Raw genomic sequence first — 22,483 nt, 5'->3', positions numbered from 1 at the left:
GGCTCTGCTGCTCTGACCCGGAAGGAACGCCCTGTGCGCGCGCCATCCTCCACCTCGGCTGTTGCGCCCACCTCTCCCCCCTCCCTCCGGTAAGTGAATGAAGGGAATGAACCTCAGCTGCAAGGAGGTTGCGCCCCGCCTCTGTGAATTCATCTTCTCCAAGGTGTATCTGCGCTACAGAATCAATGCAGTTTGACTCCACTTTCCTGTTGAAATCCAGGATGTTTGTAATTTGGTGAGGCCCCCAGTTCTCTTTGGCAGAGAAAGCGAAAGATTTTGGGCCAGGCCTGGGCAAACTTGGGCCCTCCAGCTGTTTTGGACTTCAACTCCCAACTAGGCTGTTAGGAATTGTGGGAGCTGAAGTCCAAAACACCTAGAGGGCCCAAGTTTGCCCAGGCCCGCCTTGTGCCCTTCCAGATAAACCCTATATCCCAGGATCTGGTCCCAGGTTATCTGTTTATTCCAGATTATCTGGCAGTGGGGACTTTTTATTTATTTATTTATTTATTTACTTTGCTTGTATACCGCAGTTTCTCAGCCCGTAGGCGACTCAACGCGGTTCACAACAAGAGCAAAAAGTCAATCCAACAACATACAAAATTTAAAAAACCATTAACAACATAGTATACATGGTAATAACACATCAATACCAACACATTAGCAAATCGTGATCCAAATTCGTCATCCATAGTTCCGTTCCTATATTCCTATATCCTATATTCATCGTGTACATTGCACTGTTTATCCGAATGCCTGTTCAAACAGCCAGGTTTTTAGTTTTCTACGAAACACCATTAACGAAGGGGCTGATCTAACGTCCATGGGAAGGTCGTTCCACAGCCGAGGGGCCACCACAGAGAAGGCCCTGTCCTTCGTCCCCGCCAGCCGTGCTTGTGACGCAGGCGGGATCGAGAACAGGGCCTCCCCAGAAGATCTTAGAGTCCTATTATTATTATTATTAAACTTTATTTGTACCCCGCTAGCATCTCCTGAAGGACTCGATGCGGCTTACAAAGGCCAAGGCCTCAACACAACAACAACAGACAATAACAATACAATGCAAAGCAAATTAAAAACATAAGCAATAACAAAACAGAACATTACACTATTACGCAATAAAACCAGGGCCGGGCCAATGACGGGTACAGGTTAAAAAGTGCTGGGTGTGTGAGGTGATATGTTGGGATTCTGGGCAAGTGCAATGTGCAGAGAGTCTTATACTCTAATAAAGTGCTTCTGGGATGTAGTGCTGAAGGTTATCCTATTCTGGAAAGGCACATCGGAATAGTCAGGTCTTCAAGTTCTTCCTAAAGACTGCCAACGTGGGTGCTAGTCTAATGTTTTTGGGGAGGGTGTTCCAAAGTCGGGGGGCAACCACAGAGAAGGCCCTGTCTCTCTTCCCCAACCAAACGAGCCTGCGACGCAGGTGGAATCATGAGCAGGGCCTCTCCGGATGAACGGAGGGAGCGGGTGGTTTCATATACGGAGATGTGGTCACGCAGGTAGGCAGGTCCCAAACCGTTTAGGGCTTTGTAGGTAAGCACCTGCACCTTGAATTGGGCTCAGTAGGTAAACGGCAGCCAATGGAGCTCCTTAAACAGTTTTAAGCAGCAAATCTGGGATCATATCATAGGCCAGGGGTCCACAAACTTTTTAAACAGAGGGCCAGGTCACAGTCCCTCAAACTGTTGGAGGGCCAGATTATAATTTGAAAAAAATAAATAAATGAATTCCTATGCACACTGCACATATCTTACTTGTAATGCAACACTTAAAAACAATACAATAATTAAAATGAAGAACAATTCTAACAAATATAAACTTATTAATATTTCAATAGGAAGTGTGGACCTGCTTTTGGCTGATGAGATAGGATTGTTGTGTGCTTTCAAGTCATTTCAAACTTAGGTTGACCCTGAGCGGGGGCCGGGTAAATAACCTTGGAGGGCTGCATCCGGCCCCCGGGCTTTAGTTTGAGGACTTAGGATATAGGGCCTGTCTGGAAGGGACTCTTGTAGAACCACACCTCCCATAATTCCATAGCACTGAGCCATGACACTTCAAGTCGTGTCAAATTGCATTAATTTTGCAGTGTAGATGTACCCAGTCTGGGGGCCCTTCCACACAGCACTATATCCCAGAATATAATGGCAGAAAATCCCACAATATCTGCTTTGAACTGGATTATCTAAATCAAATGCTTTGGGCCCTTCCACACAGCCCTACATCCCAGAATATAATGGCAGAAAATCCCACTATATCCTCTTTGAACTGGATTATCTAACTCAAATGCTTTGGGCCCTTCCACACAGCCCTATATCCCAGAATATAAAGGCAGAAAATCCCACAATATCTGCTTTGAACTGGATTATCTAAATCAAATGCTTTGGGCCCTTCCACACAGAATATAAAGGCAGAAAATCCCACAATATCTGAGTGTGGACACAGATAACCCAGTTCAAAGCAGATATTGTGGGATTTTCTTCCTTGATATTCTCAGATATAGGGCTGTGTGGAAGGGCCCAGGGGCCCCTACCATGCAGCTTTATAAAGTCCCACATTATTTGCTTTGAACTGGATTATATGACATGTGGACACAAATAACCCAGTTCAAAGCAGATATTGTGGGATTTTCTGCCTTGATATTCTGGGATACAGGGCTGTGTGGAAGGGCCCCTTCCATGCCGCTATATAAAGTCCCACATTATTTACTTTGAACTGGATTATATGACAGTGTGGACTCAGATAACCCAGTTCAAAGCAAATACTGTGGATTATCCGCTTTGATATTCTGGGTTATATGGCTGTGTGGGCCCTGGGAATAATAATAATAATAATAATAATAATAATAATAATAATAATAATAATACTTTATTTATACCCCGCTCCATCTCCCCCCAGGGGGACTCAGGGTGGCTTACATGAGGCCATGCCCATCAGTACAGTAAACACAGTATAACGCAAAAGCATAACAGAACTAAAAAATAAAAGCATAGAATGCAAAACCAATATAATAAGCAACATAACAATATAAAAACAAACAATAAACACAAAAGATTACACTGGGCAAGGCCAAAATCAAAAATAAAATTTTAAAACACTGGGAGATTGGGCAATGTAAATTTTTGGGAAGGGGGATCCGGGATGAGGAAGGATTTAATTGCATGAACCATAAAATAAAGGGCTTCTGAGGTCCTTTTATGGTCAGGGACAGAGTTGTGGTTCTAATGCTTGTGCAACAAAAAGAGTTTCAGCAGATTATTCCTCTCCGGCCTTTCCACACAGCCATAAAACCCAGAATATCAAGGCAGAAAATCCCAAAATATTTGCTTTGAACTGGGGGCCCTTCCACACAGCCCTATATCCCAGAATATCATGGCAGAAAAACCCACTCTATCTTGAGTGTGGACCCAGATAACCCAGAGCCTTTCCATGGAGTTCTATCTCCCAGAATATCAAGGCAGAAAATCCCACAATATCTGCTTTGAACTGGGTTATCTAAATCAAACACTTTGGGCCCTTCCACATAGCCCTATATTCCAGAATATCAGGGCATTATCTGAGTGTGGATTCAGAAAACCCAGTTCAAAGCAGATATTGTGGGATTTTCTGCCTTGATATTCTGGGACATAGCGCTGTGTGGAAGGGCCCTGGGTTATCTGATTCCACACTGCCATATATTCCAGTTCAAAGCAGAAAATGTGGGATTTTATTCCACTGTGTGAAAGTGGTCTCCCTTAGACCTGCCATGCAGATACAGTAACCCCCCCCCCCATCTGTTGGGCTTTGGTTCCTTATATCCCACCATCTGATCCTAGGCCCCTTCCACACAGCTGAATAAAATCCCACATTATCTGCTTTGAGTTGGACTCTAGTTGCTCCAGTGCAAGTCCATGATCAATGTGAAGGATCAACAAATGCCTAGAGAAGTACAGTCTCAAAAGCTGGATCTACACTGCCCTATATTCCATGATCTGATCCCAGATTATCTGGCAGTGTAGACTCAGGCCCCTTCCACACAGCTGAATAAAAGCCCACATCTGCTTTGAACTGGAATATATAGCAGTGTGGATTCAGATAACCCAGTTCAAAGCAGATATTGTGGGATTTTCTGCCTTGATATTCTGAGTTATATGGCTATGCAGAAGGGCCCTCATATAATCCAGTTCAAGTCTGGGATCACATTCTAGGATATACAGCAGTGTAGATCCAGAATAAGTGCTCCAGCACAAATCTATAATGGACAAGTCTACTTCGTGGAGAGAAAAAGCAGGGTATAGATAAACATAACACTAATAATATTATACTACTACTACTACTACTACTAATAATAATAATAATAATAATGGAAGTTGACCACAGAGTCATGTTAGATGCTAACATGAGAACACATATTAATCAAAGACAATATCATTCGGTTTTCCAAAAGAAAATTGGAATTGGAGAATATTTTGAGGAAAAAAAAATAAAGGGTTGATTTCCAGATTATTTCCTAGTTTCCAACAGACCTCACAACCTCTGAGGATGCCTGCCATAGATGCGGGCGAAACATCAGGAGAGAATGCTTCTAGAACATAGCCATATAGCCCAAAAAACCTACAACAACCCAGTAATTCTAGCCATGAAAGCCTTCAACAATACATTAAATAAACAAACTCTTCATTATCTTTAACTTCACTTCCAGCTAGGTTGCTTACTTGTCCCTGGGAAGCAGTTATCTATGTTTCATGGAGCTCCAAGGAATTGTCAAAGCTTTCCCGAAACGAAAAAAAACAAGAGATGATTTACCAAAAGTCGTGCCTTCAAAAGTACTGAAAGATGAAGCTGGGAACAAAAAAGGTATGTTTATCTAGAGAAGCTATGTGGTAGTGTTCGTGTTCTGTTAAGATGATGAGGAACAACTAGTTTGTCATATAAATTAGTTGTTTTTGAGAGTAATAACTTGGGAAATTCCGATTAAATAGACATTTGTACAGTTATTATACTTTAATATATTGGTTGTGTGCTCTACAAAAAAAACCCTCCTTTATTCTCTTTATGGCTTCAAGCTGTCAATCATAAGATAGGATTTGAAACTGACCTCCACTATGTTGAACCTTTGTCTTTTATCATCAGGGTGGTTGGAGCCCATCACAACCTACGTTCTGCAAGCTGGAGTTGGCCAAGCCAGAGCTGAGATCTTCCGGAAACAGATCCTCCAGAATGGGGGAAGCATCTGCAGCCAGATTTCCCCAGAGGTGACACATGTTATAGTGGACGAAGGCATGGACTGTGAGCGGGCGTTCCGGCTCCTCCGACTCACCAAATTACCCAAAGGATTGCAACTGGTAAAAGCATCCTGGTTGAGTTCCTGCATTTCAGCACAGCAGCTTTTGGATACTACTGGTTATAGCCTCTTCATTCCAGAGAAGTAGGAGTCTTTATATTTTCATCTGATTTTATATGGCAGGATATAATTTATTATAATATTACTATATGTATGTATACATGCTCTGTTCATATACCACTTGATTCTTTTCTTTCTTCCTGTCACAACAGCTTTCTAGAACTAGTATTTTTGGGATCAAATAGGTGTAAAGAGATGTATTCGAAATGAAGTAACTCGTTGGGTATGGGCTGGGCTCCACTTTTAAAATAATTTTACACTTTTTGAATGTAACGGCATGTTAATATAAGAACATTAATTAAATCTGAATGATAATTTTTATCATTAGTTTTTAGCTTTATCTTCTTTCGTTTTTTTATATATTTATATCTTCTTTTGCCAAGCTAGCAGTTTGAAAACATGCAAATGTGAGTAGATGAATAGGTACTGCTTCGGCAGGAAGGTAACTGCTCCACGTAAGTCATGCTGGCCACATGACCTTGGGGGTGTCTACGGAGAACGCCGACTCTGGCTTAGAAATGGAGATGAGCACCACCCCCTAGAGTCGGACACAAATAGACTTAACGTCATGGGAAAACCTTTACCTTTTTATTTATATCATGCCCTCTGGCAAGAGATCTCGGGGCAATGTACAACAACACTAACTTGACTAATTTTAAGGTTAAAACATATTAAACAACTAAACAACTTTTCTAAAAAGACAGATTTAAAACTTTTTAAATGAGACCATATACATGTCTGGGTTTGTGCAAGACCAGTTGAGACCTTAAGGCTTAAGTGAACAGCCTTGTTTTTACTTGGCACCAGAATGATGCCAAAAATTGCACCAATTGGGTCTCCAACAGAGAAGACATCATAAACAGTAACTGGAGTGCAACAGCTGAAAGGGGTTTTTTTTCTCTATTTACCTTTGTTACAATTTGCTTTGAATTTCATTTTGGGAGCAGAATGGGGAATGAGTAAATAAACAGGTCATGTGTATGAAAAATGGTTATAATTAAATCTTTATCTTCAATGGAGATTAAGGCTGTCAGATAACTCATGTGAAGGGACATGATTCTATGAGCAATTTCAGAAATGGCCTTCTAATGCACTCCTCAAATCCCTTCGATGTTGTAGATTATTTTTTATTTGCAAACTGAAATACTTACTGAGATTCATGGTAGGACGTCCATATTTTAATTCATGTTTTTAATAAAAAGTAAGTGGTGTGTGGGGGGTGGTTTATAATATTTGGACTCAGCATGAATTCACTGAGCAACAACAGGGAAGATGTGACTCTCTTGTTGCTGGCATGTCATGTCTGAAAGGTCTGGTCAACATAGTTTGTGATGAGAGATTATGGGAGCTCTAGTTCAACATCTGCTGAGCCTCTTGTTCTCTATATGTGTCGAAGAAACTAAACACATTCACCAAATACAAAACATTAAGATCAGAGATTGGAAAAGTTAGGGTTTTTTTTTATTACAGTCCCCAGCACCTCTCAGGCAGAAATTGTCTTTTCGATCATAGTGCTTTATTTATTTATTTATTTATTTATTTATTTATTTATTTATGTCCCACTTTATCTCTTCTCACAGAGACTCAAAGCGGCTCACAGTCAAAAACATCACAACTTAAAATATACAAATATACAACAGTAAAACAGTATATCATTATATATCATTATATATTAGCAGTAGTAATTATATTTAATATATTAGTTTTACTATATTGCTATATTATTATATTGTATTATTAGTAGGATTATACTGTATTCCATTATAATAATATTATCAATATTATATAATATAATAGATTATGAGTTGTAATCCTGAAACATTAATTTTTCTGAAAAAAGATTCACCCAGCCTCTTGCTTTGTACACAAAATATTGTGTATAAAATTATTTTCAGCCTATGAGAATCAATTGTATATGGAGCATAAATGAATTTTGTGTTTTGACTTTTGGCCCCATCTCCAAGAGATTGCATTATGTATGTGCAAGTATTCCAAAATCAGAAATACTTCTGATCCCAAGCATTTTGAATAAGATACAGTATACTCAATCTGCATTTCTGTGTTTAATAGCTGAAAGATAAGCATTTGAAAATATAGACCCTTGGAGGTGAGGGCTTGCTCCAGCTTCTAGAAAACCACTGTAATGGCTAGTTGATATCTAGCCACAGGGTTATCCTCCTTACTTACCTTTTCTGGTTTCTTCAGTTTATTGTTAGGGACAGAATGAATGCCTTGAAATGCGGTGAATTTGTTTTGTTGTCCATTGACTCTTGTCAGATATATAGATGAAGAAGGCCATTCAAAGAAACCATCGCAATATCCAGATGTGAAGACGATCCATCCTGAAACGGAGAATGCCATCTTGGAGCTAAAAGCTGAAACACAATCAGGGGCCAACGTTCCCTGCAGCGTGGTAGAACCTTCAGGAGAGCAAAAAGACAAAGGGGTTGGTTTAGTAGTAATTTTCTACTTTGCGGCTTTTGAATATTTTTGAGCAGGAATTTCCTAACGAAATTACTCAATATCAAGCACCTTCTAAAGATGTAAATTTCCAGATATTTTGAAGCTGGTGTGGTAGTTTTTTGTAAGATATTTTTCCCAAAATAAAATGGAAATTTCAAGATTTTTTAAATTGCTATATTAATTTCCTTTACAAATTGAAAATTACTTCGATACTTCAGGAACATAAAATGTATTAGGTAGCTAATATGATATAATTATACAGTTTGGGGCATAACATTATTATTACTATTATTATCATTATTTGTACCCCATTTTTCTCCCTGTGGGGACTCAGAGTGGCTAGCAATTACACAATCTGGTCACATTTGGTTTGTTAAAACTTTAGCTCATTTAGACTACACTTGTTAAAGATGGAGTCACTTTTTTCTATGGGCTTTTCTACTTTATGAAAAACAAGCAAAAAACAAAACTAGAAGAAACCATCAACATTAGTAAAACCTAGAACATAGTTTTGTTTCATCCAGTTCCACCCTCATTGCAAGCAGACATAGGACCCTTCCACACACCCATATAACCTAAAATATCAAGGCAGAAAATCCCACAATATCTGCTTTGAACCAGGTTATCTGAGTCCACACTGCCATATATTCCAGTTCAAAGCAGATAATGTGGGATTTTATCCAGCTCTGTGGAAGGGGCCATAGATACCAAGGCTAGGAATTGCAGTGATCGGAGACATTATTTATTTATTTATGACATTTATATGCCGCCCTACTCAACCCGAAGGGGACTCAGAGCAGGTTACAAGTAAAAAGTAAATACAATATATTATATTATATTATTGTCATAGCATAATATTATATATTACATTGTACTATAACATTATACTGCAATATTATTAGTAATATTACATTTAATATAAATATATAATTATAATATCATTTTATTAGTAGTAATAATATATTGTATTACATTATAATATTATCAATTATTATATGTATATACACTAGATTATATTAGATTATAAGCACAGTGCAGGAGACAACATGGAACTGCCTTCCTGGCCCCTCTCTTCACTCTGATCTCAGAGCAGCAGTTGGTGGTGGTGGTGGTGGTGGGGGCTCCCAACTGATGACACTGGAGGCAAGATGGAACTGCCTCTCCCTCCCCGTATGTATGTATGCATGGGTTCCCCCCCTCCACTCCCTCACTTATTGTCCCTCCCCCAAAATTCCTAATGACCCCTTCTTTTATATTTTTGTACTTAAAAGCCTAATAAAAATATTAAAAAAAAAAAAAAGAACTGCCTTCATGGCCCCTCTATTCATTATCTTACATGAAAGTTTTCGGTTTTACTGTTTTTAGAGATTATTTCAGGGGAGTGTAATGTGAACTTTGTTATTCACCAGTCTAAAACAAAATATTCCAAAATCCTTTTTGCTTTCTTTTAAAACAAAAAAGGATTTCTGTCTTGGTGCACAATGTGCTCGCACTACATAACTATTTGGACAGGTGATAGCTGTATTTTGTGGCTTTGTATTCTGTGTCTCTCCAAAGGTAATCTCAGATGATGAAGGAATGGAGGAAGAAGACCGTATGGTCACCCTGGGAGAACTAGAAGCACTGAAGTCAGGCCAAAATCCTAACAACACTTCCTCAGGAGGTTCTCTGGCGGTGCCTCCCACTGGCAAGTGGGTTTGTGCTCAGTCCTCTGAAAGCAAGAAGATAAATCATAATCAGTCAATTACAGAGAAGCTGGGGTTGTTGGAAAAAGCGTACTCTGTCCAAGGGGATAAGTGGAGGTCTCTCGGTTACTCCAAAGCAATTAACGCACTAAAGAGTTACCACAAGCCAGTCACATCTTATCAGGTAAATGGGAAAGATCTCTTTCCAAACAAATTTCTTTCTTGCTAGGATTGCATCTTCTCTATAAAGTAATCCTGGCTTGCTGCTGTTATTGGTAGCAACTGCTGAGTGAGCAGTTACTATTCTGTTGCTATTTTGACCAATTTTTTTTAGAGAGAGAACCTCTGAGTATTGAGAAGCAGCAAAAACATCCTGCAACTGGTTCCTTAAAGGGGGAATGGAGAATGTTTAAGATTGTCTTGTTATTGTGTGCCTTCAAGATGATTTCTTAGCAAAATTTGTTCTGAGGGGATTTACTTTTGTCTTCTATGAGGGCCCTTCCACACAGCCCTATAACACAGAATATCAAGGCAGAAAATCCCACAGTATCTGCTTTGAAGTGGATTATCTGAGTCCACACTGCGATATATTCCAGTTCAAAGCAGATAATGTGTGATTTTATTCAGCTGTGTAGAAGGGGCCTGAAGCTGAAACACTCTGACTTGCTCAAGGTCACCCATTGGGTTTCCATGGCTGAATGTTCTCTAGAACTGGGCCTCTTAAAATTTTCCACTTGCAACTCCTTCTTGCCTGAATTTTTTATGTGACCCCTATCATAGATGTATATAAAATAGGTATAAAAATCAAACATTTACAGATGTAAAATCAGCTTTTGCAAGGCTAAACAGACTGGTTTTCCTTTTTATGAAGTACAGCTAGAGCATCTTCTACAGAGCTCACTAACACTACACAACAGATTTGTGTAAATGTCTAAAACAGTCACTAAGTGGCATTCAGAAACTTTTTCCTGTTGCCAATTTTTTGAGATTCACATTGAGCTCAGGGAACCCCATTTGGGACCAGGGCCCACAGTTTAAGAAGCAGTGCTCTAGTTAGTGCTCAAATCACTACACCATGCAGCCTTTCTCTAGAAACCCAAAATAGTCTTGAGTTCAACACAAAAAAGGACATATACAGGTCTATTAAGTATCTGAATCATGAATCCTCAAACTCCAGCCCTCCAGCTGTTTGGGTCTCTGACTCCCCTAAGCCATGGACAGCTTGTTCAATGGTCAGAAATTGAGGGAGTTGGAGACCCAAACTGGTCAAGAACTGGAGTTTGAGGATGCCTGATCTAAATGGTAGTTTGGAAGAGTGGCTTCTTTAGATGGGGTGGTTTAAATATCCCATTTAAGGAAACGTTGAAAACTAAGTGAGGCCCCTTCTACACTGCCGTATAAAATCCAGATTATCTGCTTTGAACTGGGTTATATGGCTGTGTAGACTCATAATCTAGTTCAATGCAGATAATGTGGTTTTCTGCTTTGATAATCTGGATTATATGGCAGTCTAGAAAGGGCATGGAACTACTTTTTGGAACTACAGCTCTTAGCATTCCCGGTCCAGCTAGGAAATTATCAGGGTTTTGGTCCCAAAAATAACTTTTCTAACCTCTGAACCTAAGGAAGATATACATACATTGTTTATAGTAATTCAATCTTGCAGACTTTTTTTCCTTTGCCAAACATTGTTTAATGGTCTTATTTCAGGAAGCCTGTAAGATCCCTGGAATTGGGAAGAAGATGGCAGAAAAGATTATGGAGATCCTGGAGAGTGGTCACCTTCGAAAGCTTGACCACATCAGTGAGAGTGTATCAGCACTGGAAGTGTTTTCCAATATCTGGGGAGCAGGAGTGAAGACAGCTCAGATGTGGTACCAGCAGGTAATGTCCTCTCCTGTTTTACAGTAATCAGCCCTGCAGTAATTGTTGCCATATTCTACTTCTGAGGAAGTAGATTTAGTCTATGAAAGCTTGTTCTGTCAATTCAATTATCTCACTTAGTCTCTAAGATCCTGCATGTTGCTACCATATATTTGTTTATTATTATAATTATACTGTGGCATTGCTACAAGGCACTAAATGTGAGATTATATTTTACATAGTATTGTTTACTGATTCTAGCATGAAAAATAACTGAATGTGCTATAAGTGACCTCTGAATTATTACTTATCTTGATACTTAGGTCAGAAAGTATTAGCATTCTTGCTGTTTTTAACTTTGTTTGTTCCCCACTTTTACCCCAGAACAGGAATTTAAGGCAGCTTTCAGACAGGGTACAAAAGAGTCGAATGTACAAAAGTTCACCATTAAAATAAAATTAAACTATAACAATATTTAAATGAGCTAAAACACAAGTGTAAATTATAAAAATAGTTTTAATTGTAAATTTAAAGTAACAATTTAAACCAGTGGTTCCCAGCCTGTGGTCTGTGGATCGCCAGTGATCCCCAAGAATGCAAATATGGTGTGCGGCCTCATTGTTACTACATCGTTACCTCGAAACCACATAGGCACGAGAGTGACTGGTCTCGCGAAACCCTCTTATAGGGCTGAGGCAATGGGATGTCAGGAGGGGAGAGGCTGACTATCTACGAAAGATTACTACTATCACATCAGCTCTAGATTATTAAATATAGTTTTCTGCAGGCAAGCAGATGGCGACAACTGGATGGCATATGTTCTGTGCCAGAAACTGGAGTTGATGTGATCTGTCCAATGCAATTTTCTGAATTAGCACTCCAAATAACCAAACCGAATCTAAAGTTTACCAAAAACTGATTCGTAAGTTTTGGTACTAATGTTGGAGAGTGGTTCTTGGTCAAAGTGGTCCCTGGTCAAAAAAAGGTTGGGAACCACTGATTTAAACAATATAGCACCATATTCTGGGCTTCACTTTCCAGGAAGGAATGGAACCACTGTAAAACCACCTCCCAAGTTCCATCCCAGCAAAGTAGCCCAGAATAATACCATAGTTAATGGTGTTAAAGGTCTCAAAGTATTTGCCTTGGAAGTGGGCTTCATTTGTAGTACGCCAGTGGTTATTATCTACATGTTCATGAAGTTAACTCTGAGTAAGACTACCATGTAATTTTTGGTGTCACAGTGTTATGAGGTTTACCAGCTCCATTATGAAAATATAATTGCAATTGCGTTCTCCTCGGTGTTCTTAATATCATCTTTCATTCCTGCTTGCATCTGCCTTGTTTTTTTGCATAATCGGAAACAGCATTGTATCCTTGCTAGTTGCGCCAACCATGGCTCTATCTGGCTACTTGCAAAGGATTGCATTGGGTTTACACTTGGGTTCCTTTTGCTCCCAAACCTTCAAAGATGCCCCCAGTTTTGGAGCATTGACCTGGTTGATCCCAGTGATGATGGATCAGCAACTACTACTTATAGGAGCACCCGGTGGCCCAATGGGTTAAACCCTTGTGCTGACAGGACTGCTGACCAAAAGGTTGGCAGTTTGAATCCGGGGAGCAGGGTGAGCACCCATCTGTCAGCTCCATTTTCTCATGTGAGGACATGAGAAAAGCATCCCACAGGCTGATAAAACATCCTGGCATCCCCTGGGCAGCGTCTTTGCAGATGGACAATTTTCTCACACCAGAAGCGACTCATACCAGAAGTCACTCCTGACACGAAAAAAAACGTTCCCAGTGAAGAGCTAAATCCCAAGACTGTCTATTGGGCAGGAGATAGGTTCCCTTTTTTAAAAAAAATTCAAGCCCTCCAGTGTACTAGAATGGTTCTTAGGAGGGATTACTAAAAAGGAAGTTCTGCTCTCTGAGTTTCCTGTGTACTTTGGGCAGGGTTTCCGCACTCTGGATGATGTCCGCTCGAAGGCCTCACTCACTCGCCAACAGGCCATTGGCTTGAAGCACTACGAGGACTTTGTGGAGCGTATGCCGAGGGAAGAAGCTGCTGAAATTGAGCAGACAGTAAGTTTCTGAGTAAGGACTGTGGCTAGGGCACCTTTAAGGCAGAAAAGGTATGACTTCCCTTCTTGCTGCTTATGCCCCACCTCTGAATTTGGTGCTATGTTGTTACATTTTGCCAATCCATTTAATGTTCAATCAATCAGTTCATTAATAAAAAATTTATTAACTACCTTGGCCTCCTAGTTGAGCCTCCTGACAAGTCAAAGGTGAGACCTCATGTGTAAAAACATGGAAACCAGGACTGTGCTCTGACCTACAAGAAACACTGCTTGTCTATCAAACAAAAAGTGGATGCTAGAAATAATATCATATGAAAGCTGACTGACACAACCTGGGGATCACAACCAGACACAATGAAGTCATATCTGCCCTTGTGCTTGCTGCTGAATATGCATGCCCAGTGTGGAACACCTCTCACCACATTAAAACAGTGGATGTGGCTCTTAATGAGACATGCTGCATTATCATTATGTCTACTCTCCACACCACTGGATAGATTATACTGTTTAGCCGGTATTGCACCCCCTGACATCTGCCAGGAAGTAGCAGACTGTAATGAAAGGACCAAGGCACTGACATCTCCAGCCCATCCTCTGTTCAGATATCAGCCAACATGCCAACACCTTAATCAAGAAATAGTTTTCTAAGATCTACAGAGATACTCGTAGGGACACCTCAGCAAGCGAGATTCCAAAAGTGGCAGGCTAAAACCTGGAACCAAAAGCTATGGCTAATACTGAATGAGAGACTCCCTCCTGAGCACACAGGGGACTGGGTGAAGTAGAAGGTGCTGAACAGACTGCGCTCTAGTACCGCGAGATGCAAAACCAACCTTAAGAAATAGGGCCACAAAGTGGAGTCCACCACATGCGAGTGTGGAGAAGAGCAAACCACAGACAGCCTATTACAATACAGTCTGAGCCCTGTCACGTGCACAATGGAGGACTTTCTTATAGCAACACTAGAGGCACTTCAAGTGGCCAGCTACTGGTCAAAGGACATTTAGTATAATGCCATGTTTATTTAACTGTGTTTTTAAATACATTACAACTGTACCCTTGGTTCGCTTCTGACACAATAAATAAATAACCTTTCCATACTCTCCAGGTGAATGAACTCTATAGCTGACTACAAATTCAATATATCTTAACTTTTTTGCTTGTAAGATGATAAGATCTGTTTTAGAAACCTCTGGTTTGTTCTGCCAGTCCTTAGACCGCCTCATGGCAGGCTAGAAGCGCAAATCCTCTTCTAAGTCTCTGTAGTGCTCCTTGTGGTGAGGAAAGGAAGCATTTCTAACTGTCTAAGCAAGTCCTCTTTCTTCCTTTCTCTGGACTTTGCCAGAATCGTGTCCTGGGCCCTTGGTTTACTAAAAACATTTGAGTAGTGGATAAATATCAAAAACACAAGAAGCGTTTTCATTGCTTCTTCTGTAGGCGGAAATTGCCATGGCAGCACTGGGCAGCGTAACACTGTCAGTCAGTCACAGTGCCTGCCCTGGAAGAATACACGGTTGCCAGGTAGGGCATCACTCCTGACATAGGATTAAAGTTCTTTGGGGACTCTTTTGCGAACGGAGTTGACCCATTGTGGGTTTGATGAGATTACCCTTCTCTTGCCCACCTCGGGTGAAGAGACAAGAGGATGAAGGGATTAGCTGCCGACTGTCATGAGATCCAAGGTGCTATGTGGAACTGGCTGCTTTCAAGAAAACTTAATTGAAAATGCGAAAGAACCAGATCTACATTAGAAAAGCCATGAAAGCTATCCCCATATGTTGCAGGGCAAAGGTTAATGGGTTTATCTCTCACTAATGAAGGATGATCCTAGAGACTGACAAGGGGTACTCACCCTCCAAACTGCCTCGCACTCCCCCATGAATCCTTTATGTTCTGAAGCAGCAATCACATCTTTGTCTAGTAAAGTGGGTGATTGGCACCATAAGGCCCATAATCCTACATACCCAAATCCCCTTCAAATTATGCTTGAATGAAGCCATCAATCGCACCGGTCTTGGGATGCTGCTGGATGAAGAACTCATCTTTGGGCCCAAATTCGTTGTGTGAGTCCCTATACTTGGTCTGTTTTTCATTTGTGAGAAGACATGGAACTCATCAACACACTGATGAAGTTTATTCTTTCATTCATCAGCTTCATGTAGATGTGAAGCCACCATGGGAGATCACCCCAAGTTTTGTAATTTGATGTCATCTGTACACAGATGACGTCCAACTCTATCACTCCTTTCCACTTACTGCTAAGAAGGCTGTTCAGGTCCTGAACCGGTGCTTGGCCACTGTGACGATCTGGATGAGGGTGAACAAATTGAAATTGAATCCAGACAAGAAAGAAGTACTCCTGGTCAGTCATAAGGCCGAACAGGGTATACGGTTACAGCCTGTGCTGGATGGGGTTACACTCTCCCGAAAGATGCAGGTTGGGAGTGATCCTGGATTCATCACTCAGCCTGAAATTGAGCTTTCGCACAATTAAAACTTGTGCACCAGTTGCGCCTCTACCTTGGGAAGCCGGACGTAGCCACGGTGGCCCATGCTTTTTAAATACTGGTAGTCAGCTTTTGTTCCTTTTCATGGTCTTATTCCTTTCTGTTGAAATTGTCCACATGCTTGTGGATTTCAATGGCTTCTTTGTGTAGTCTGGTGGTTGTTAGAGTGGTCCAGCATTTATGCTGTGTTCAGGTTGGTTCGTCAGGTGCTCTGCTATGGCTGATTCCTTCCCTTTTGTCATTTACCATCGTGAGAATCTTCGTGTTCACTTGTAGGTTTGAAGTAGGTTTTTGAGTTCAATGGCACTTTATGGTAAATTTACAGTGTTGCTAGATGGAGCAGAATACTTTTAATTGGAGTCTGCTGTGTTTCCATGATTAGTGCAAATGATGGAATTCATCGTTGTTGATACAGAGTTTGAGTGATGGCAGCCCCAGTATTTATCTTTTATTTTTCTATGTATTTGAGTTTAAATACATGTTTGTATTGAAATAACACTTCTTATTTATTTATAGCAAACACAGTAGTGCAGGGCAACTGAATTATCTCATTGGGTAGTAACGAAAAGAAACTTGTAATGATAATGTGTCTCAACTCATTGCTTTGATCTCCCTTATCTTCAAGGTTAGAGAAGCAGCACAGTCTATCCAACCTGGGCTAGTGTGTGTTGCATGTGGCTCATTTCGGCGGGGAAAGTCCACTTGTGGGGACGTAGATGTGCTGGTGACTCACCCTGATGGACACTCCCACGAAGGAGTATTCAGCAAGCTACTTGACTGTCTTCGGAATCAGGGTACTGGACTGTCAGTTAAGCTCCAAGGGCTGGGGGGGGGGGGGGGGATAGACGACGAGTTTTCTAGCTTCTTTGCACCTTTGAACAATTTGAAATAGTAAGAAAAAGTTGATCTTGGCAATTCATCCTGATTAGAAAATATCTAATACTTGCTACTTTATTAGAAGAAGCTTTCTTTCCCTCCTACATATAGCTGGACTAGATCATGGGCTCATTGTTTGAAAAACCGTAAGAAAGGAAGGCTGTATTGTTTGCTCCAATTTAACAGTACAAATTATTCTGTTTCTTGAACAAAAAACATTAACAAAAACGTTAAAAGTCTTAATGTCACTTTTTTTTACTTTTTAATAGTCTCCAAATGCAAAGTCAACCAGTGAATAAGAAGAATATGAATCACTTAATTAATGCCATCTTGAGTGTTTTGTTGTTTTTGTCAGAGATTAGACTGCTTTTAACTTAATTGTATTTATATCCTGCCCCCCTGATGATGCAGCGTGTTAAACTGCTGATCTGTTGAACTTTCTGACTGAAAGGTTGGCGGTTCGAATCCAGGGAGCAGGGTGAACTCCCACTGTTAGCTCTGCTCCTGCCAACCTAGCAGTTCGAAAACATGCATATGTGAGTAGATCAAGAGGTACCGCTTCTGCGGGAATGTAACGCTGCTCCATGCAGTCAAGCTGGCCTCATGACCTTGGAGGTGTCTATGAACAACACTGGCTCTTCAGCTTAGAAATGGAGATGAGCACCAGAGGACTGAGAAAACGTCCTCCTTTGAGGGGCATATAATCTATTCAGGATCATATAGGCAGATAACCTATTTCAGATAGTCCAGACCCAGGTCATAATTCAAAGACCCTATCCAGCATTGTGAATTCTGCTTCAAAACAGACCAGTAACCAGCAGTCAACACCATGAAGTTTCATAGTTATGTAAATAAATGTATTCATTTAGATCACTATGTAACACAGTTTTTGTTCCTGGGTTATAAATGTCATTTCCTAATTGGTTCTATCATAAAAACGTGGAAAATGCTTATTAAACTGCAAAAACTTAATTTTTATGGAACATCCCGCAGCATATTTTGCTATAGTTTTTGTATTTTTTTGTAGTTTTTTCTTATAGAGTCTCAACCAATTCAACATAGTTTGTGGCAGCCACAAAACATGAAGTTTCTGGAGGATAACAACTGCTATCCTTACTTACATGCTTGTGCTTTTCTCCTCAGGTTTTCTCACAGATGACCTAGTGAGTCAGGAGGACAGTGGAAACCAAAAAAAGTACCTTGGGGTCTGCCGTCTGCCAGGCCCAGACAGGCGCCACCGCCGTCTGGATATCATTGTGGTGCCCTACAGCGAGTTTGCTTGTTCCTTGCTCTACTTCACTGGCTCAGCCCACTTCAATCGCTCCATGCGCGCTCTGGCCAAGACCAAGGGCATGAGTCTGTCAGAGCATGCCCTCAGCTGTGGTGTGGTACGTGGGCACGGTGGCCTCAAAACAGTGCCAGGCCATGTTCTGCCCACTCCCACTGAGAAGGATGTGTTCTTGCTTCTGGACCTACCTTACCGGGAGCCACAAGAGAGGGACTGGTGAGAGAAAGATGGGGAGCAGACACGGGACGCCTCCTGAATGCTGCACTTCAGGCGTGCCCGATGCCTTGATCAAGGAGATGTGGGTACTAAAGGAGGTGGTTGTGTGAACCGCTAGTTCTTTTTGGTGCTGCTGGGTGTTGACGCTCTCGCCTTGGAAAAGCCCACGTTTCTGAATGAATTTCATTGGCTTTAGTGGTATTGTAAGGAGAGCAACCTAAAGAATTGAAAACCTACCTCACTACACAAATAAGAGACTGTTGTGAAATACTTTGCACACTGAACACTGTTTTTAAAGATCTAATAGGAGGAGGATGGAGAATGCTCAGATTTTAAAGAATGGGTTTTTAAGACACTCTCAAGCACTTTGCAAAGGCACCATCCTTTTTGGTGTTGTGAAAGCTGCCGCCTTTCCTAGTCATGGAAGTGCTTTCTCTCTCTTTTGGACAGCTATATGACTATCTTGGAAGCCCCCGGTGGTGCAGAGGGTTGAACTGCTGAGCTGCTGAATTTGCTGATCGAAAGGTTGGTGGTTCAAATCTGGGGAGCAGGGCAAGCTCCCGCTGTTAGCCCCAGCTTCTGCCAACCTAACAGAAAACATGCAAATGTGAGTAGATCAATAGATACCGCTTTGGTGGGAAGGTAATGGTGCTCCATGCAGTCATGCCGTTCACATGACCTAGGAGGCATCTACGGACAACGCCAGCTCTTTGGCTTAGAAATGGAGATGAGCCCCACCCCAGAGTCAGACTCGACTAGACTTATTGTCAAGGGAAAATCTTTACCTTTACCTTTTTATGACTATCTTGAGGTCTGTTGCAAGGATAAGTACCTTGTTTTCTGTTGAGAGCCATCAAAAGCAGAGGTAGTATGTCAAGGACTCCCGGTTAGTTCTGGATGGGGCTGAAGATGATGGAGGAGGATGGACTTGGATGCAGGAACTGAGCTCCAGGAATCCCTCTCCATAAGTGGTTATCTCACCTCATTTTAAAACCTTCCAATGAAGGGAAGTCCCTTATTTTCAGAGATAGTCTAGTCCCCCATTGAACAGATTTTAATTTCCGGTTTAATTGGATTCTCTTTTTTGTAATTTAAATCCATTGGATTAGGTGTTAGGATTGTTTGACAACCCTTCAGATATTTAAAGATTTCTGATGAAATCAAGGCCAGAGTTAGGACCTTAGCAAGGGCACCCTTTATTTCAGAAGAGTTGGACTAGGACACTAGAAATCCAGAATTCACATCCCTGTTCAACCCCAATGGAAATCCACTGGGTAAACTTGAATGCATCTCAGGGGAAGGCAAAGCCAACCCCAATCTGAATAAATCTTGCCAAGAAAATCCTGCGATAGGATTGCCGTAGGGTTCTCATAGGTCAGAAATGATTTGAAGACACACAAAAACAACCACATACTGTGCGTCCTGGAATATGGGTGTGAAAACTGACCCTATTATGCCCTCTTGGAAACTCCGAAATTTATCCTATCCAGCATAGCAAATGGCAAGCATGCTGAGAATTGCAGTACATCAACATCTTGAGGACCACACTTTATCTACTCCTCTGTTAGCATTAACAAATGAAAAGATTGGCGGAATTACATCTCAATTCTAACTAGGAAGTCCAGCATTTGCACAGACAGACAAGTTCCCTTACCCAACTTGAATTTTTGTGTGTGTCAGGAACAACTTGGTGTGAGGTGCAAGTCGCTTCTGGTGTGAGAGAATTGACTGTCTGCAAGGACGTTGCCCAGAAGATGCCCAGAAGTTTGGTGTTTTACCATCCTTGTGGGAGGCTTCTCCCATGTCCCCCCATGGGGAGCCGGAGCTGACGGAGGGAGCTCGCCTGAACTCTCCCTGGATTCGAACCTGTGACCTGTTGGTCTTACGTCCTGCTGGCACAAGGTTTAACCCATTGAGCCACCGGGCCTCCTAACCTTGAACATGATTTGCCTCCATTGGTTGTTTCTTCTCTGTGTTGCTTTTAAAACAAATATATCTGTGGTCTCTAACATTTAATAAAACTTTAAAACATGTTTTTGGGTCTTTTGTGAATACAGTACTTGGCTGACATCACAATGGTGGGAAATTGTCATTTTGAAGTGGTACGTATGTTAAATCTGCCTGAATGCTGTGTAGTGCTTCCATTTTTAGAGGGTTTTTTTTTTTGAATGGCAGGTGTTAAGAACAATCTGAGAAGAAGGCTTGACTGTGGGATGCCACCTGCTTCACTTAGCAAATAGGCTCAAAAATGGCTTGATGTGGTTGTAAAGAAAACTCTTTTTCTCAAGGTAGAGGTTATTGAGGAGTCAAGAGACTCTTTGATCTACTCAGGAGATGCAGAACTAGAGCTTTTATGTGGTAATTGTACTAATTTGCCTCCATAGTTGTTTCCATAGATTAGCCTGCTAGTAATTGAAGCTACTGAATGGTGTGGTTGGTCATCACACCATTATTTTTTAATGTGAATGATCACTGGAAAAGATTTTTTGGGCTTTGAGCTATTTCCTGAGCGAGATGTTGCACCATTGTTGTTTTAGATGACCATCTCAGTTCAGTGCATAGATCCAGTGGGAACTGATGGACGGTGCAGATCCCAAAGGAAAGGCTAGATCTTCATAGCGCTAGTCCTCCTTATTCACCCCGTCCCCTTTTTCATCTTTTCATCTGAGTTCAGAAGGGACAATTCTGTCCCTCCTCTTTGTCAGTAACTCGGTGTTGGTGGCAGGGAGCCACAATTCACACCCAAGCACTAAGCACAGCTCTAAATCATCAAAGCCTTCAGCTCCTGTAGGGAAAAGAGTTTTACAAGTGACTGGAATGGAGAGCTGGACAACCAGGTGTCAAGGCAAGTGATGGGATGGTGGCAGGCCTTCAGTTTCCCTGGACCTCATTGGAGGTCCTGCCTCGGTATTTTATGAGGGGTCTTAATTCAGCCCTTATTACTGTAATCCTCTTTTATAATGCTATTTTGAAAAAGAAAAAGAGATTTGGCCAAGGATGATAGAAGATGGGAGATACAGCCTCTGTGAGAAAATTCACAATGCCCGATCACACATAGTTGTCAAGTCATTAACCACTAGTTGTGTTTTCACTGTACTGTGGGCCTTTTCCTTCCCAGTCCTTCAATAGGTGGTTCCTCATGCATAAGAGAATAGTAGGTCAGAAAGACACAGCTTCTCTTTCTCAAGTATGTTTTGAAAAATATATACTGCACTTAACACAATCTCCATAATCACTGCTCATAGTTGTTGACTTCCAAGTTGACTACCTGTTCTCTTCAGGATCCTGTGCATTACTTCCTAAAGTGCCATGTATCTGCTTACTACACACCTTTAGCTGTTCTACACCAGTGAGAAGAACATGATGCAACATAGAATCATAGAGTTGGAAGAGACCTCATGGGCCATCCAGTCCAACCCCCTGCCAAGAAGCAGGATTATTGCATTCAAAGCACCCCTGACAGATGGCTATCCAGCCTCTGTTTAAAAGCTTCCAAAGAAGGAGCCTCCACCACACTCCAGGGCAGAGAGTTCTACTGCTGAACAGCTCTCACAATCAGAAAGTTCTTCCTCATGTTCGGGTGGAATCTTCTTTCTTGTAGTTTGAAACCAAAGAAACAAATCCTACACAACACATCTTCCATTTTTCTTTTTCAGTGGGAATGGCGAACCCTGATGCTTTTAAAGGAAAAAAAAAACAAGGCTTCCCCGGCCTTATCATCCAATAAGGAGAAGGTAGATGAAAATAATCACCCAATATTCTTGCAAAATCCTACCACTAAGAGCCCCTGGCACTCCTGCTAGTATTTCACCGCTGTTACTCAATGGTTATGAATCTTCTCAGGATTTTAGTCTGATGCTTTTAATTAAGTATACAACAAAGATCCTCAACTTTAACAATGAAAACAGTTCAGTATTTTGTCGAAGGAGGCCATGGTGGCGCAGCAGGTTAAACCGCTAGCTGCAGGAAATCTGCTGACTGGAGGATTAGCAGTTCAAAGCTGCGGGCCGGGGTGAGCTCCAAGCTGTCAGCCCTAGCTTCTGTCTACCTAGCAGTTTGAAAGCATGCAATGTGAGAAGATCAATAGATACCACCTCAGAGCGGAGGTAAAAGGGTGC

The 22,483-nt window shown here is 41.3% G+C and overlaps 1 protein-coding gene across 2 annotated transcripts; it reads left to right on the top strand.

The window, feature by feature from the left end:
• Nucleotides 1-12: 12 nt before the first annotated feature.
• Nucleotides 13-20,398, top strand: POLL (DNA polymerase lambda). 2 transcript variants are annotated; one of them, XM_060768259.2, is made up of 9 exons: nucleotides 13-89; nucleotides 4,685-4,839; nucleotides 5,116-5,410; nucleotides 7,664-7,832; nucleotides 9,407-9,718; nucleotides 11,245-11,418; nucleotides 13,351-13,479; nucleotides 16,611-16,779; nucleotides 18,005-20,398. In XM_060768259.2, exons 2-9 carry the CDS (start codon nucleotides 4,728-4,730, stop codon nucleotides 18,367-18,369), a joined length of 1,725 nt encoding a protein of 574 aa, XP_060624242.2. In that variant the 5' UTR covers nucleotides 13-89; nucleotides 4,685-4,727; the 3' UTR covers nucleotides 18,370-20,398. The 2 variants fall into 2 exon arrangements, with proteins under 2 accessions (XP_060624242.2, XP_060624243.2); XM_060768260.2 differs by having other exon boundaries at nucleotides 18-89; nucleotides 4,689-4,839.
• The last annotated feature ends 2,085 nt before the right edge of the window (nucleotides 20,399-22,483 follow it).

Source organism: Anolis sagrei, chromosome 3, assembly GCF_037176765.1.
Source record: "Anolis sagrei isolate rAnoSag1 chromosome 3, rAnoSag1.mat, whole genome shotgun sequence".
Lineage (NCBI taxonomy): Eukaryota > Metazoa > Chordata > Lepidosauria > Squamata > Dactyloidae > Anolis > Anolis sagrei.
Note: the sequence above shows the minus strand (reverse complement) of the source record. Positions and strands in the feature narration are given on the sequence as shown.